Source organism: Enhydra lutris, unplaced genomic scaffold (genome assembly GCF_002288905.1).
Source record: "Enhydra lutris kenyoni isolate GAN:26980312 unplaced genomic scaffold, ASM228890v2 scaffoldscaffold1, whole genome shotgun sequence".
Lineage (NCBI taxonomy): Eukaryota > Metazoa > Chordata > Mammalia > Carnivora > Mustelidae > Enhydra > Enhydra lutris.
This window is the reverse complement of record NW_019154085.1, coordinates 3,792,181-3,806,461: the sequence shown is the minus strand read 5'-3', so window position 1 is coordinate 3,806,461 and position 14,281 is coordinate 3,792,181. Positions and strand designations below refer to the sequence as shown.

The following is a 14,281-nucleotide window of genomic DNA, read 5'->3' as shown; positions in this document are numbered from 1 at the left end:
AAAGAGCTGGTATGAACGTTACCCTTGGGGATAAAAGGGAAGATTGTCTCCCCTAACATGAGGTTTCAGAATTTTGCAAGTAAAGGTCATGATGAGATAAAGTGTCACCATCCTTACACCGCTACTAACAATTTCCAGACATCATAACTTTTCTGCATTTCTTGCAAGCAGCTGGAATTAATAAAACCCAAACTTCTAATTTAAAAAACAGTGAAACAAAGATCTAATGGCTAGAAAACAACTTGCCCCAAACTTACTGATATAGTCCTCAAATACCCAATCCAAAACTCCTAGTGAAACTTATCAAAGCTCTCTATGAAGTATTTTTTCCTTCAATTCTTAACCTTTATTCTCACTACTGACTCATCCAGTTCCATAACTCCGGTCACACGATGCGCAAGTCTATGGGCCCGGAGTTGACTTCACGTATCTGCATGTGTGACAGCGGCACTCGCGCCTCCAGGCACCATCCTCTCCGGGGACAGCATTTCCTTCCAGATGAAAGGCGGTTTGCCACGTGCCCCGGGAGAGAGCGGAGAGGAGCAAAGTGTACCCCGGGCAGGTTTCTCCCACTGCAGACAGGGCACCCTTCTCCGTTCCGTGCCTTCAAATCTCATCTCTTCCCCAAAGCACAGATTAAAATTCAACCGCACAGAGCCTTCTAACACACCAACCAAATCTAGGAATTTCAAGAAAGTCTAATATATTCATTGTAGCGTTCTAGGACAGTGACTTTCTTATACATTCTTAATATGCTCCTATAAATGTTTATCTTGTCTACCTGATGAAGTTAAAAGCCCCACAAGGACAGAATTCCTATTTTTTTCTTTTCCAATACAAACCACTGTTTTCCTCCTACAGTGTATTGACTGACAGAGTAACCTGAAAAATTCTGAATAAGACCATCCCTAGATGAGACAGGATATGGGAGAGAGAATGATGAACCTAGAAGAAAGGAGGTTTTGTCACCTTTGTAAGGCACCACAGCAAGCTGAAGAGCGTCTCCAGTATACAGTGCATTTAAATATACCGTCAGCTCAAACGGCCTGGCCCTGTGTAACGCAACGCTGACTTGCCAGCTACGTGGGAGAAGGAAACAGAAGTGCTCACCTGTCCTTGGGGAAAGGGTTGACTTTGCACGCTTCCAGCAAAAATTTAACAACTTCAACATGACCTGTATCCAAAACAAAACAGGCAGATTTTAGTATTAAGTTACATCTGGGAAAAGAAAAAAGGAAAAGAACGGTTCATATGTTACCCTCGGCGGCGGCTACATGGAGGGCTGTTCTGGAGTCATAGTCTCGCTGCTCCATGTCCATGGCTGACAGAGCAAATCTGAAAACACGTGAGAAGAGCCATTCGTGATCTACGTGATAGAATTCATACTTGTCACATTTACCCCACCAATCTAAGGTCTTGGAAGACAAGTAAGTGCCATCCTTCATGAGGCTCACTGATGTTCAACCACTACACAGGCCTCTTTGGGTAAATGCCACCTCCCCTCTTTTCCTTAGCTTTGTTCTTTTTGGGTAAAAGGAAATCTTCACCAGCTGTCCCAGAATTCAGCTTCATTACGTTAAATGTTCAAAACTCAAGAATAGGAGCATACTCAGGTTTGCACCTCAGAAGGGCGAGAAACTAATACCTATTACTAAAGTTAAATGTTTTTACTGAGGCCCCCCTTCTGTAAAATAACATTTTATAGGGTATAGTGTACAAGTATTAATCAGGGAACTTTAAAAAGAACTTTTAAAGTGCACATTGTTTTATTGAGATAAAATTACATAGAACATTATGGAAGTTTAAGGGGGAAAACATGTTGGATTTGATACATTTATATACTGCAATATGATTACCACAGTAGCAGTAGCTAACTCTTCTATCACATCAGCAATTACTTTTTTCTGGTGAGAACAATTAAGATCTGGTCTCCAAGCAACTTTGAAGTTGATAATGTAATACTGTCGGCATAAATACTAATCAGACTTTAAGACAAAGGTAGGAATTAAGCATAGATACTTTTCCATGTTACAATTCAGTTGCTACTCCATACAAGAAGTCGTAGGTTTAGTGTGCAGCACTCCACAACCCTTCTCGACCCGGTGATCTACCGAACACTAAATGCCCCTCTTTTCACTCCCCCTTCACCTCCAAATGTGGGAAGGGGAGAGGAGATGGGGCCGGAGAAAACATTATTCGACTCCAATAAAACGCTAATGAGCCAGATTAGCTGAACAGGTACACTTGGGTGGACAGAGGTCTAGGCTTCTTGGGAGGTAGAAAAGGACAAAACTACACAGGAAGCCTGAGGAAGTGGGATTTAGTGTAAGTTTGGGTCATTTTTATTGGAAATGGAAGTGAGATCTTAGCCTTAAGAAATGGCCACCTGCCCCAAAGCAACTTCACAAACTCCTGTAAACCATACACTGAGCCACACGCCACCCCATGAACACACCTCCGGAGCGCAGACACATCTCCAGTGTAGGCGGCAAACAGGAGGTTTATCACGGACTTCACCTGTGAAGAGAAGAGAGTTCAGGCATCCGAGGGGGAAGTAAGTAGAGAGACTGTGGGGCTGTCACCAGCAGTGATCTCCGTGTGCTCTGAACTCTCAGCTGGGTCACACGCACAGTTACCCCAAGTGCACTTCTATCACCAAAAAGGACACACGTGTATTTTTTTTTTTAATAGAGGGTTAGGAGAGAAAATTCATCAGTAAAGATAAGCTACACGAAAAGAGGGAGTGGAATAATATTGGCATGAAAGTGGAAATTTGGGACCTGGGAAACACACATAGTTGGGGCAAGTGAAAATTGTTTAGAACCTTTCTAATTTAGTCAGTCTCAGTACCATGAGTGGACTTCTTATACTCACAAAATTCACATCACATCTTTGTTAAAAAACTAAATCATGCTGCATAACTGTCTAATCCCTGCCAACAATCACTGTCCTCACCAATCACTGGCTTCTCTGGAAATCCTAGGAGACAACGTTCAGTATTAATCACCTTAAACTTAAGGACTCTATCTCCCTGGAAAGACAGTCTTCGGGTCGATGCCCAAGTGGTCTAAAGTAGGGCATCCCAGTGGCCACTGCCTCTGCTTAAAAGGAGGGTGAACCCAGATTTTAAGTCACTGCTAATGAGTGCTCCAAGACTTCAAAGTGTATCTTCCTCTGACAGCTGCCCACTTGCTTGTCTTTACAATTAAGGAAAAGGCTAGTTACCCTAAAAGGTCATTAGATTTCGGCCTTCCTTCAGAGACTTTATCCAACCCTGGTCTCGAGAAACCGCTGAACACAATGTAAATACTACAGAAATTCCCACTTTCATCTTTTGCAACTTCCATATTCATACTGATGCCCCTACTGGCAGTGGACTCAATGGTTGAAAACAGGAGTTGAATTGGAGGGATGGAAAGTAACACAGCTACCCACCAACAAAGCCACGGGCCTGGGACATGCGCTTCCAAGAGCTTAACCGGGACCCTTCCCCTTTCCACAATGGCTTCCCTCTCCCCGTGGCTTTCCTTTTAAATCAAACTGGAACTCGCCATGGTTGGATTTCTCTGGGTCAGCATTTTCACAATATGTTCTGTAGAGACTGCACACATGCTCCGGGAAAAAAGGGTCCTATAGGCAGGTATTTTCTTAAAATATTAAATGCCCTTCATGGAGATTTGTGGGCATATGAAGGGCTCTGTAAAGTTCTGCAGTACAAGAACCTGTCTAAGGAGCTGAACACACTCCCCAGATTTTACCAGTACTGTAGACATTACTCCAGAAAACCTCACCCTTACTCCTGTGGTCTCCCAGCTTCCCTTCCAAGCCGCCTGCTCCTGCCCGGCCTGTGCTCTGCGGTCAGTCTCCTGCTAACCCTGAATCTGGAACCGTATTCTCATGGAGGTGGAGGGAAAAGCTTCGTGGAATCACAGAGAATGTTCTGAGAGGATATAGTAGCATCTCTCTTCCCATTTCTAACTATCCTAGTCCCACACCTCATTTGATACATTTTAGGAAAAACAGCCTTTTGAAAAAATGTCTTCAGGTGATTTTGATAGGCACTCTTCTTGGTTAGAAACCACTGTTCCAAGTGCCCTTAACTTTTTTCTTTTAATTGGATCCAATTGGAATCTCCAATTCCCCTTGCGGTCTTGGGCCCACGGGAAAACACTGGTGAGCTATTACAAATTCTTCTTCAAATTTCCAGCTGGTCTCTCATCAGTGCTTGACAATTTTTTTTTTCCTGATTGATTCCCTTTCGCTCTGTCTTCAGGCCTTTTAATACCTGTGGCGTCCCCTAAAGCAGATGACCCTGACCACAGCTGTACTTCGATAGCTCTTCTCGCTTCTCCCTTCTCTATTATACAAAACATCTGCTTCCAATACCTATTCTCCCTTTTTTCTCTCCAAACCTCAAAGCAAAACACATCTATCCTTTTTCACTTCTGAGACTAACTTCTTTACCTATTCCTTAAAATACATATCCTCCCGGTCACCTAAACCTGCCCCTCATGTACCCTTCTTGTTTGCACACCTCCGACCTTTCCCTCCCTCGCTGGTACCCTGATTTCTGCCTTAATATGGACATCACCTCAACCTGTTTTGAAAAATCAACCTATAACCCTACTGCTGCCCCATCCTGGTGCATATTTTCTGAAAGCGGCTTGTATTTTTAATTCCCTGCAAATCGCCGCCTCATCCACGATCACCTCCACTGCCCCGAGCGCCCGCGGCCTTCCCGGGCCTGCTTCTCGGGGACCCCCCGCCACGCCTGCCCTTTTACTCCTTGTCTTTGGAGGGGCCGAGGCCTCGGCTCGTCCTCCGGCTGCGCAGAGCCCCCTCCCGCGGCCGCCGCCCGAGAAGACAGGGAAGGCAGCCCCCGTCCCTCTGCTGTGCTGGTCCTCAAAGGTCTCCCATTCCTTCCGCCCAAATGGCGCCCCAGTCTACATCTTTCGTCGAAGTCTTTGCTCCTTCGGCGGAACTGAACCGCTCGCTTGCCTGTCACGCTGCCACTTCAAACTCAAAAGCGGCAGCCCCTCCGGCTGTGACGGGCTGCGGTGGCTCCGCCACGCCTGTCCCCGTCTGCCCGCTCGACGGCGCCTCCAGGACGCTCCACGGGCTTCTCAGACTCGCACGAGACCGAACTTGACTCCCGCCTCCCAGCGCGCGACTCCCCCTCGGGGCTCGCTGGCTTGGGGCGGACGCTGCGGGGCTCCCAGCTGCTGCGGCCACAGCGAGTGTCCCGGCGAGTGTCACCCAGCGCGGCGGCAGGAGCCGCGCCCGCTGAGCCCCCCGCCCAAGGATGCGCGGCCAAGTCGGGGTGAGCGGCCACGTCCCCCGCGCCCCGCTGCGGCGGCTCCCCGCTGCGGCGGCCGGCGCCCAAGGACACCCGGCGGGAGGAAGGGAGCCCCCGCCGCGCGAACGCGCCCGGAGGGTCTGCTCGGGCCAGGCAGGACCAGCTTCTTCCTAATTCGCACAAACCCACTGTATCGACCTCCTGATACTCCCTGATTCCGCTTGTCACTACCCACGTCTCACCCGTCCGCACGCTTGCTCGCCCCCAAACGCTGTCTGGAACCCACCGCTTGTCACCGCCTCCAGTAACTCCATCCTAGGCTCCCTCGCCTCACCCGACGACGGCCATCGCCTCCCAACGGGCCACTCCTCTCCTCCTTGCTCCCACGGGGATCTGAAAACACAGGCCACAGCGCTGCCAGCGGCCTCCCTCACCCTGGAACAAGATTCAGACCCTTTGCCACGGCCTTCAGCACGCTAAGGGCCCCACTGCCCGGCCACACTGCGCGCCGGCCCGACCGCTCCGCCCTGGCGGTCTCCGCCAGCCCGTGGGCTCCTTGGCGCCCGCGGGCCTCGCTGCGCTGCGGGACGGGCCGCCGGAGAGGGAAGCGCCCGCCCTCGTCCTGCAGGTCTCTACTCAACGTCACCTCACAGGTTCTGAAACACTGACCTCTTCGGCATCATGCCTTACCCCGACCTCGCTTTTTCTCTTCAGAGCACTCATCATCTGACGTCACATGTATTTCACACTACAGATCTGATTTTCTATAAATACATATTTAAATTTGTTTCTTATCTCTTTCCCCCATTAAATGTAAGCTCCATGTGAGGCAGACCTTGTGTTCACCCCACTGTAACCCCAGGGCCTACGCACGTAACGGGTGCTCATTCAGTGCACAGGGACACCAGACAACACATTGTACACCACAGGCGCAGTGTCTACGCCAGTTAAACCACAACTGAAAGAATGTGTTTACTGGCTAAATCAATATTCTCTCCCAAAGCATCAAATGTCCACATTGTTACCACCACCACTTGGGGGACTAAACTGTAATCATTACTAATTCTTCTACCTCTTTTAACTTTTACTTTAAATACCACCAAATTTGTTCAATCCGAACTGCTGCCTCTGCTTCTGGTCCTTCCACCCACCAGCACCCTCCCGTCGATCTCTCCTCATCTTCCCCAAACATTGCTCTGGTCTTTAAAGGCTTCTCGGCATGGGAGTGCCAAAAAAGTCCCCAAATCATTTTTGATAAAATCTGAATTCTTTAGCCTTGCATTCACGATTCCTCACTCTGGCTAACTCACTGTTTTCTTCTTAACCTCAACAGAACAAACCTGGTCTTACCTACCGCTCTTGTTTCTACCTTTGTGTCTTTGCTCCTTTTTCTCCTTTTGGGAACCTCCAGAGCCAAACCCCTCCGTTCCTTCAAAACGGAAAACCTCGGAGACCCCTTCTTTGCTACCACACTGCCTCGGGCATCTCATCCAGCCTCCACTCTCCATGTGACCTGTTGCCCGTTGCCTGCACAGTGTTTTGTGACAGCATGTGCCAAGGGGTCATCAGTCAGACCCGGTATCTCCCACTACAACCCTGAATGTAACTTCTGCTCCTACGAAGCCACGGCACACACTTTTGACTGCCTGAAAGCCTCTTTTCTCCACCCATTTCTCACTGCAGTGTGATCTGCAGCCCCTCTCCACGAGCTCTACTCCGATCTCTTCGATCAGAAGTCATCTTTCTCCGACACTTCCCTCCCCACGGCACTACCGCATATGGGAGATTTACTTACGTGTCTTACTTATCTCCTCTACCACCCAAGAGAGATCCAGAGTTCCAACGTGGATCCCACTAATACATTAACTACCCGTAGTTCTTATTCTTTAAAGTATATTAGTCCTTCTGAGCCATAAATCCTTGATGATTTCCAGTGACTGCTTGCAAGAACTACATCCCCTTTATAAAATTCTGAATTCAGACCAAGCTAGTCTGAAGAGAGTTTTTATCCATTGTATGTGTCACTTAATTATTCAGTATTTCCAAAGTTCTAAAACTACATATTAAATAAGGCCTAAGCATGGCTGGTTTTAGAATACAATCACTTCACTGAGAGTGTAACACTCTACTCACAAGCGTGTTTCAGCTCAGAGAGAAACACAAAACGAGGAAAAAAATCAGGAGACTGTAATGTACAAAGGCTCTGTGATTTATCGGGGGAAAAATACTAGCTTGCCCTGAACAAATTATTAAAGGGTAACATGGAAACGTAGTATTCATCCCATGAAAACAAAAAGCTAGCTGCAGGACTGAATTTAGTCCAAGTCATAGATCAAGACGAGAAGGAGCTCGGTCACAAAATGAGTGTCAGGCACTTCTCGACAGAAAAACACTAGGGGGGAGCACAGGCACGGGCACCGTTTAAAACCACATTTACGCCAGCAAATAGCCACCTATATTTTTAAGGTTTGCATAAATCACGAAATGAGCTCTGAGCAGAATGCCAAGAAAGAAAATGGAACAGTTTAACAGCTCTGAGACAGCAGATGGAGTGTTATTTCATTTAGGGACGGCGCACTTCCTGGTCTCCCCAGCTACACTGGCACATCCTCTGGAGCGACGAGCACTGTGAGCCGAACTGGAGGGTGAGGACAGCCTATGAGAGGCCGTGTGCGACCCCAAGCCAGCCTCGCAAAGGATGTGGGTGCGCTCACCACCGATTGAGGCTCAGTCCCCTAATTCCCAGCAGAGACTTGGGTTATGTTACCTTTAAAATACCTGTCAAGAAGGCCAGTGTAGACAACAGGGAGTTGACATGAACTGCTGAGACAGATTCATCTGTCGTGATGAATCGCTCCTTGGTACAAAGCAGCAGAACACACAGAGTTCAACAGTGGCCTATACACGAAGGGCTCGGATGTTTAATGTCTGCTTCTCCAGAGTAAAGAGAAACTTCACTTGGGCATGTAGCCACTAAAAATGTATAAATTGTTAACCCGTTTTCCCTTCATACTGCGTATTTTCCAGTACTACTACATTTTTCTTATCAAATCTCTGTGTCAGAACATGCCAGAGCCAGACAACCGTATCTTAGTTTATTTATACAAAGTCATGACAACAGGGGGACAAAAATGTTACAGTTCACATGAGTTCCTTTAACACTAGCATGCTTGGCATATCAAAATTATACTTTTTTTTTTCCAAAATAGCTAAAAGCAGTTGGAGATTCTATCAATTTTATAATTCTGAAACAAGACATTCCTAACTCTCCAATCCTATCAGTCTGTTCATTTTAAGCCTGTGTAAAAGTTTAATGGTGTGGCTTTTGTCTCCTTTTCCCAAACGCCTTAATTCTGTACAAGAAGCAATTAGAATTACACACCACTTTACACTTATATAATGAGCAACCTTGAAAAATTCAACATTTTAAAAAGTTGTAATTGTTTTTAAACATTTCTGATAGGCTGGCTATAAAATAAAATTATAGGTATATTTTATTTATTGCTACCACTGAGGTTAAGGGCCTTGGCTCAAGGTCATATAGCATATGAATTAGTAATGTAGCTGGGCTACATTCTCAATTCTGTACAACTACACCATGGTAATGTGAGTCCTTAGTACACCTCACTGCTATCCAAAAGACAGAAGAAAACCAAAGGATGAAATGGCAATTTAGTTCTAATCCATAAAGGTCCTTTGCTAAATAGCAGAAGAAAGCTGGGGAGGCTGGGAGGGAAAGGCTGGAGAAGAGAGACAAAGAGGGAGGAAGGAAGGGAGGACTGATTCATTAGCTTTACTCCAAGTATTTTATTTCCAACTCTGCTACCAACTGCAACACTGTGGCTTACCCTTGTTTTTCCTTATTGGCTTCTGTCTTCATACAAAGACTAATGCAGCCCTTTGAAAAGGCTTTAATGAAAGAAGAAAAAGCACGCAACCGAAAAAGCATCCCTCTGTTCCTACGATTTCTAGTGTGACGTAAGCTGCTCTCTCATTTCCAGCTCACTACAGTATCTGTTGCCACGGGACAGACACTCTTCTTCATCTGTTAAATAAACCATCATCACTCCAGATCCAATTCTGCTTTAAAAGCTTCATGCCAACTTGGCCTTTTAGAGCCTTTAAATGAAAATAAGTTTTCAACCTTCTTTCATAATATTTTTCTTAAAGTCACATTAAGAAATATAAACCTATCATAGTACGGCTAAAGAAAAATTAATCTCCTACCAACAAGGGTAGAAATAAATATAAAACCGTGCCTCTTTCCCTTATTTAATATTCATATATTTAATATGATCTTATTTAATATCATATGGCCACGTAAAAACAAAATTATAGTACTTTTGTGATTATAAAGTGGAAGGTGAGTAGGAGGCTACACGTGCTCCCAAGCTTTTCCACTGACTTACTCAGACACAATTATTAATCTGCTACATGCAGACAAAATTAATCCAAACTGACATGATCAGAGGATTAGAGAAAATCCCTTCAGAGAATAACGGTCCAGCAATTTCATGACACTTCCAAATTTTTAATGCAGGAGGTGCTCATAGGATAACTATAATAGAGAAGAATAAATTGAATAGTAAATTTTACCCTAAAGAGGAGCACAGAAATTTCACTTACAAACTCTAACTGCAAAATGGCAGGTCCAAACACTGCATTCTGCTTGACTAAAGAACAAACTCTCCTAAGAAGACCATTTTCAAAATTTCTCTGAACAGATTAACCTGAAATAATTTTAGTTATTCTTAAATTAAGAAGTCGCGACTCTATCAAAGAAATCTGACAACCCATGAAGACAAAAACTCAGATTGTATATTATTTGGAAAAAATAAATAATATGAAGCACCTACTCTCTCTGGACTGAGCTAAGTGCTTTAAGTGTTACTGTCTGTTATTATTCAAGGGACAGGAGACTGAAGGCTAATGCATTTAAATTAATTCCAGCAAAGTAATGTGGCCGAGTGAGAGCTCATGCCCAGTCTGACTGCTGCTCTGGGCTCAGCCGCTCTCAAACACTTCGCAGGATCTCCTGCAGATTTCCTAACAAAACCTGAGATGAGATTTCCTCATCAATACAATATCAAGACTAAAATCAGAAAATAGCAAATAAGGAAGTTCGAAGGGAAATCAGAGATACTAATTTTCTATTGAGGTGCTAACCAAAGGTATTTTGCTTTTAACTGAAAATAGAGGAACAAAAATCATTCAACTTGGCATATCAATGCCACAAAAGGAAAAAAGTTAAAGATATCTACAGTCTCTGCACTGAAGTCTTTAAAAGTGAAATATGAGTTTTGGATCGATGTGAACATAGCAAGTATGATTGTTACAGCATTAGCAGCAAATAAGTAACTTCTCTCAGTGGTTCATGTTATTCTGGTAAATGCCAATGAATGGCCTAAAAAATACCAATGGGCCCATTAGCAACCCTCCCTTCACAGCCAAGCGTAAAAGTAGCCAACAACGTATCTTTGTGTGGCATGACAGCATTCCTAATTGAGAATCCAGCAACAAAGAGGAAGAAAACTGAAATGAGCAAGGGCAAAGGCAGTGGGTTCCCTGAAGAACAGAAGTGCATTTCCATGGGACAAACCCAGGAGTACTGATATAGCACAGAAAACTACCAAAGTTTCATATTCGCTGTCTTCCTCTCTCTCTTATACAAATATTTGTAAAACTCCATGAGGCCTGGTTAACATTAGTGTGTTCAGACAGAGGACAAAGTGTCACACTTCTGGCACGATCAAATGTGATGTTCATTTACAATTATCATTAACTAAAAAAAAAGTAGGTAAAACCCCAAAGAGTCAAAAGAAACTAAGATCAAAGAATAGGACAGAAAGAGAAGAAAACGGTCATCAAATGCTTGTACATACTTTAAAACAAACAAAACAGGGTCAGGGCAAACAGAATTAAGATTCTCGGGGTGCCTGCGTGGCTCAATGGGTCGAAGCCTCTGCCTGCGGCTCAGGTCATGATCCCAGGGTCCTGGGATCGAGCCCCACATCGGGCTCTCTGCTCGGCAGGAAGCCTGCTTCCTCCTCCCTCTCTGCCTGCCTCTCTGCCTACCTGTGATCTCTCTCTGTCAAATAAATAAATAAAATCTTTAAAAAAAAAAAAGATTCTCACACTGTCTAGTAGAAATTAAAGATAAATATACACAAGATCCCTGAAAAGAGATAAGGTTCTTCTCTAAGAAAAGCAGCAGTAGAGACAGAATTACATCTTCAATTTAAAGGACTATCTGTGCCTCGCACGCCGTCAATGCTGCTACGACAAAGCAAGGCACGGGGACACCAATATTCTAGTTACTCCAACCACAATACATTCTTACTGGCTGCTTCGATTCTAGAAAGTAAGTCTCATCTCCAGAGAGCCATACTTCATTCTCTACATTCTTTAATGTTTATTTTACGGTTCTACTGTGGAAAGTCTAACATGCCGACTTTATGGACAACACACAGAGCAGGCAAAATCACATCTGTTTTTCTAGCACTGTGCACTTTTCAAAGTACTTTCACAGACATCGTAATATCATTGAATTGTGCTAACAGGTTCCTCCAGCACATATACAAGAAGCTGCTGGAGAATAGGGTATTTTTAAGACCCTTAAAAATAATGCAGTGTAACACTGTGTGAAAAAAATATATAAATAGGCAAAAAAGAAAAAAAAAAGTCACTCGAGCACCATTCTTGGGGCTTATCATGAGACTTCTTAGCATATATCTGTATTTTAACATTCATAATTCTTATCAGTAATATTTTATTTGAAGAAAGGAGGATGGACATGACAAAATTATACACGGAACTCATCTGTGAGTGAAAATTCTTTAAGTAGAATCAAATTTTAAAAGGAAAAAGCCTAAATGTCTTCTATATAGGGAGGGTCTAAAGTAGATTCCCAAGGCTACTGTTAAAATCACTCTCTGGTAAATGCTCTAAAATCCTTCGCCTGATCTCCTGCAGCCCTTGAACCTAAATTTGGAGTGCGGCTATAGGATAATGGGGGGAGGGAGGCGGGGGCAACAGAGCAGATTAGCGTCACTGCAAATCCAGGGTTACCGACCTCAACACTATTCTGACAATGTTGCTGTATTTTCTTCAGCTCTGCCCCACGCTTCAAGAATAAACATTTCCATCTTCTTTATGCCCTGAACCGCACAGCCTCCCACCAACTCAACTCATTCTCAGCAGAAAGCCTCTTCGTACTCCTCAGGAAAATGGAAACCAATGGCCAGTAACTTCAACTTCTCCCTACCATGTCTGCAAACCTACTTACCAACCTCTCGATGTCCTAATTTATTGGAAGAGATGCTTTTCTTCCCACCAAAGCCAATCCCCGACTTGTGCTGAGAGCTCCATTTCTTTCTAGAGACATCACTTTGCTGGTCATTTCCGCTCTCCTGTATCTATTTCAAATTCTCCTTCTTTACTGGTTTTTTTCCAATCAGGAGCCAAACCTGCTCTACTCCAATAGTTCTCTGACCTTTAAATCTCAAAGCCAAGAAAATTTTCGTAGCTGTGGGGAGGAGATGACCAGTATGGACTGCCTATTTTTTAAAATTTTCTGAGCACATATAATAAAATATTGCCACCATCTACAGATATCATTTACTAAATAAAAGGGCATTTTAACACCAAAAGAAAAGTAGGAAAGATGTAATGTAAATGGATACCCCTCATTTTACTTAATGCTAATCTGCTTTGGTATAGTTGGCTGTTCCATATTTCTTAAAATACTCTTTCCTTGACTTCTACTGTTTGATGCTGGATTTTCTTCTAATGGGACATTTGTCCGTAGTGGGAGACTTGTGTACTATACTACTTTTAAAATGGGAGTCTCTTAAGGTTCCCTCTCATTCTGCACTGTCTTCTGGAGCAATCTCACACAGCTTGACAGTTTCAAATCTACTCTCTCCACGCTAACAACTTACAGAAATCTATCTCCAACTCAGACCACTCTCCTAAGTATTTAGGTCTATATCTGATACTCAACATCACTACTTGGGTCTCTCAAAAATATAAATATGGCAAATGGAAGTTAGTTTTCTCCCACTGCCAATTGCCTATCTATGATCTATCTATTCCCTACCCCAGTCATGCAAAAGAATCTCTACTCATTAAGGATAGCAATGTGCCAGATAAAAATTCTTCCTTAGATTCCCTTGTAGCTAGTCTGGTAAGTATCAGATGGATTTCTGGAAACTGATCTGATTTAGGTATCCCTCTTTCTTTTCTTCTTCCACTGTGACCATGCGAGTGAGGCTAAAGGTGGAACAGTTATCTTGCAACTCTAAGGTGACAGGCAGGAAGTCTGAAGCCAACACACTAAGGTTGGTTGCAGTCTATCTTACAGATGCTGCACCTCCTGAATTTTCTAACCCCAGACTTCTTGATATATTAGAAGAATAACCGCATTCATCTAAACCGCTACTAATCCTACTCTTGATATCTAGTCAGACCCTTAATTGTTACCATAACCAAAATTCATTTCTCCCTGTACTCCCAAGGTCTACCTCCCCAGCGTTCTCCATCTTAGTAACACAGCACCATCTGCCCTATCACTTACACGAAACCCTGGTGGTCCATGTGACATTCTCATTCTTTTCCTCCACCAAATGGATCACCAGGCACTGCCAAGCTTCATCTCCTCAACATTTCTCCTGTCTACCGTTCTCCCATCGATTTCCCCCTTTAAGCCACTATCACAGCTCATCTCAGGCCCAGAACTCAACTTTTGTCTGCCTCTAATCCATTCACTACAAAGCAGAATTTTAAAGCCAAATCATGTCATTCCCCTTCTTACAAGCCCTGAAGTTTCCCACTGCATCTTAAATAGTCCAAAACTCTGAATGTGGCAAGCAAGATCCTACATACATATTTCCCAAGCTGTATTCAGAGAACAGTCTGCAGCAGAAACACCCGGGGTGCTTATTAAAAATGTAGATATTAAACCAAGCTCAAATGTACATTAAGATA

At 44.1% G+C, this 14,281-nt stretch overlaps 1 protein-coding gene across 1 annotated transcript in view; it reads right to left on the bottom strand.

The window, feature by feature from the left end:
* LOC111142001 (glutaminase) overlaps nucleotides 1-14,281 on the bottom strand; it is an 83,778-nt gene that overhangs the window by 5,613 nt on the left and 63,884 nt on the right. The window contains exons 15-17 of the mRNA XM_022494925.1: nucleotides 2,456-2,517; nucleotides 1,259-1,335; nucleotides 1,111-1,174 (exon numbers count right to left, since the gene is read on the bottom strand). Of these exons, the coding sequence (XP_022350633.1) occupies nucleotides 1,111-1,174; nucleotides 1,259-1,335; nucleotides 2,456-2,517 (203 nt within the window). The remainder of the gene's footprint in view (nucleotides 1-1,110; nucleotides 1,175-1,258; nucleotides 1,336-2,455; nucleotides 2,518-14,281) is intronic.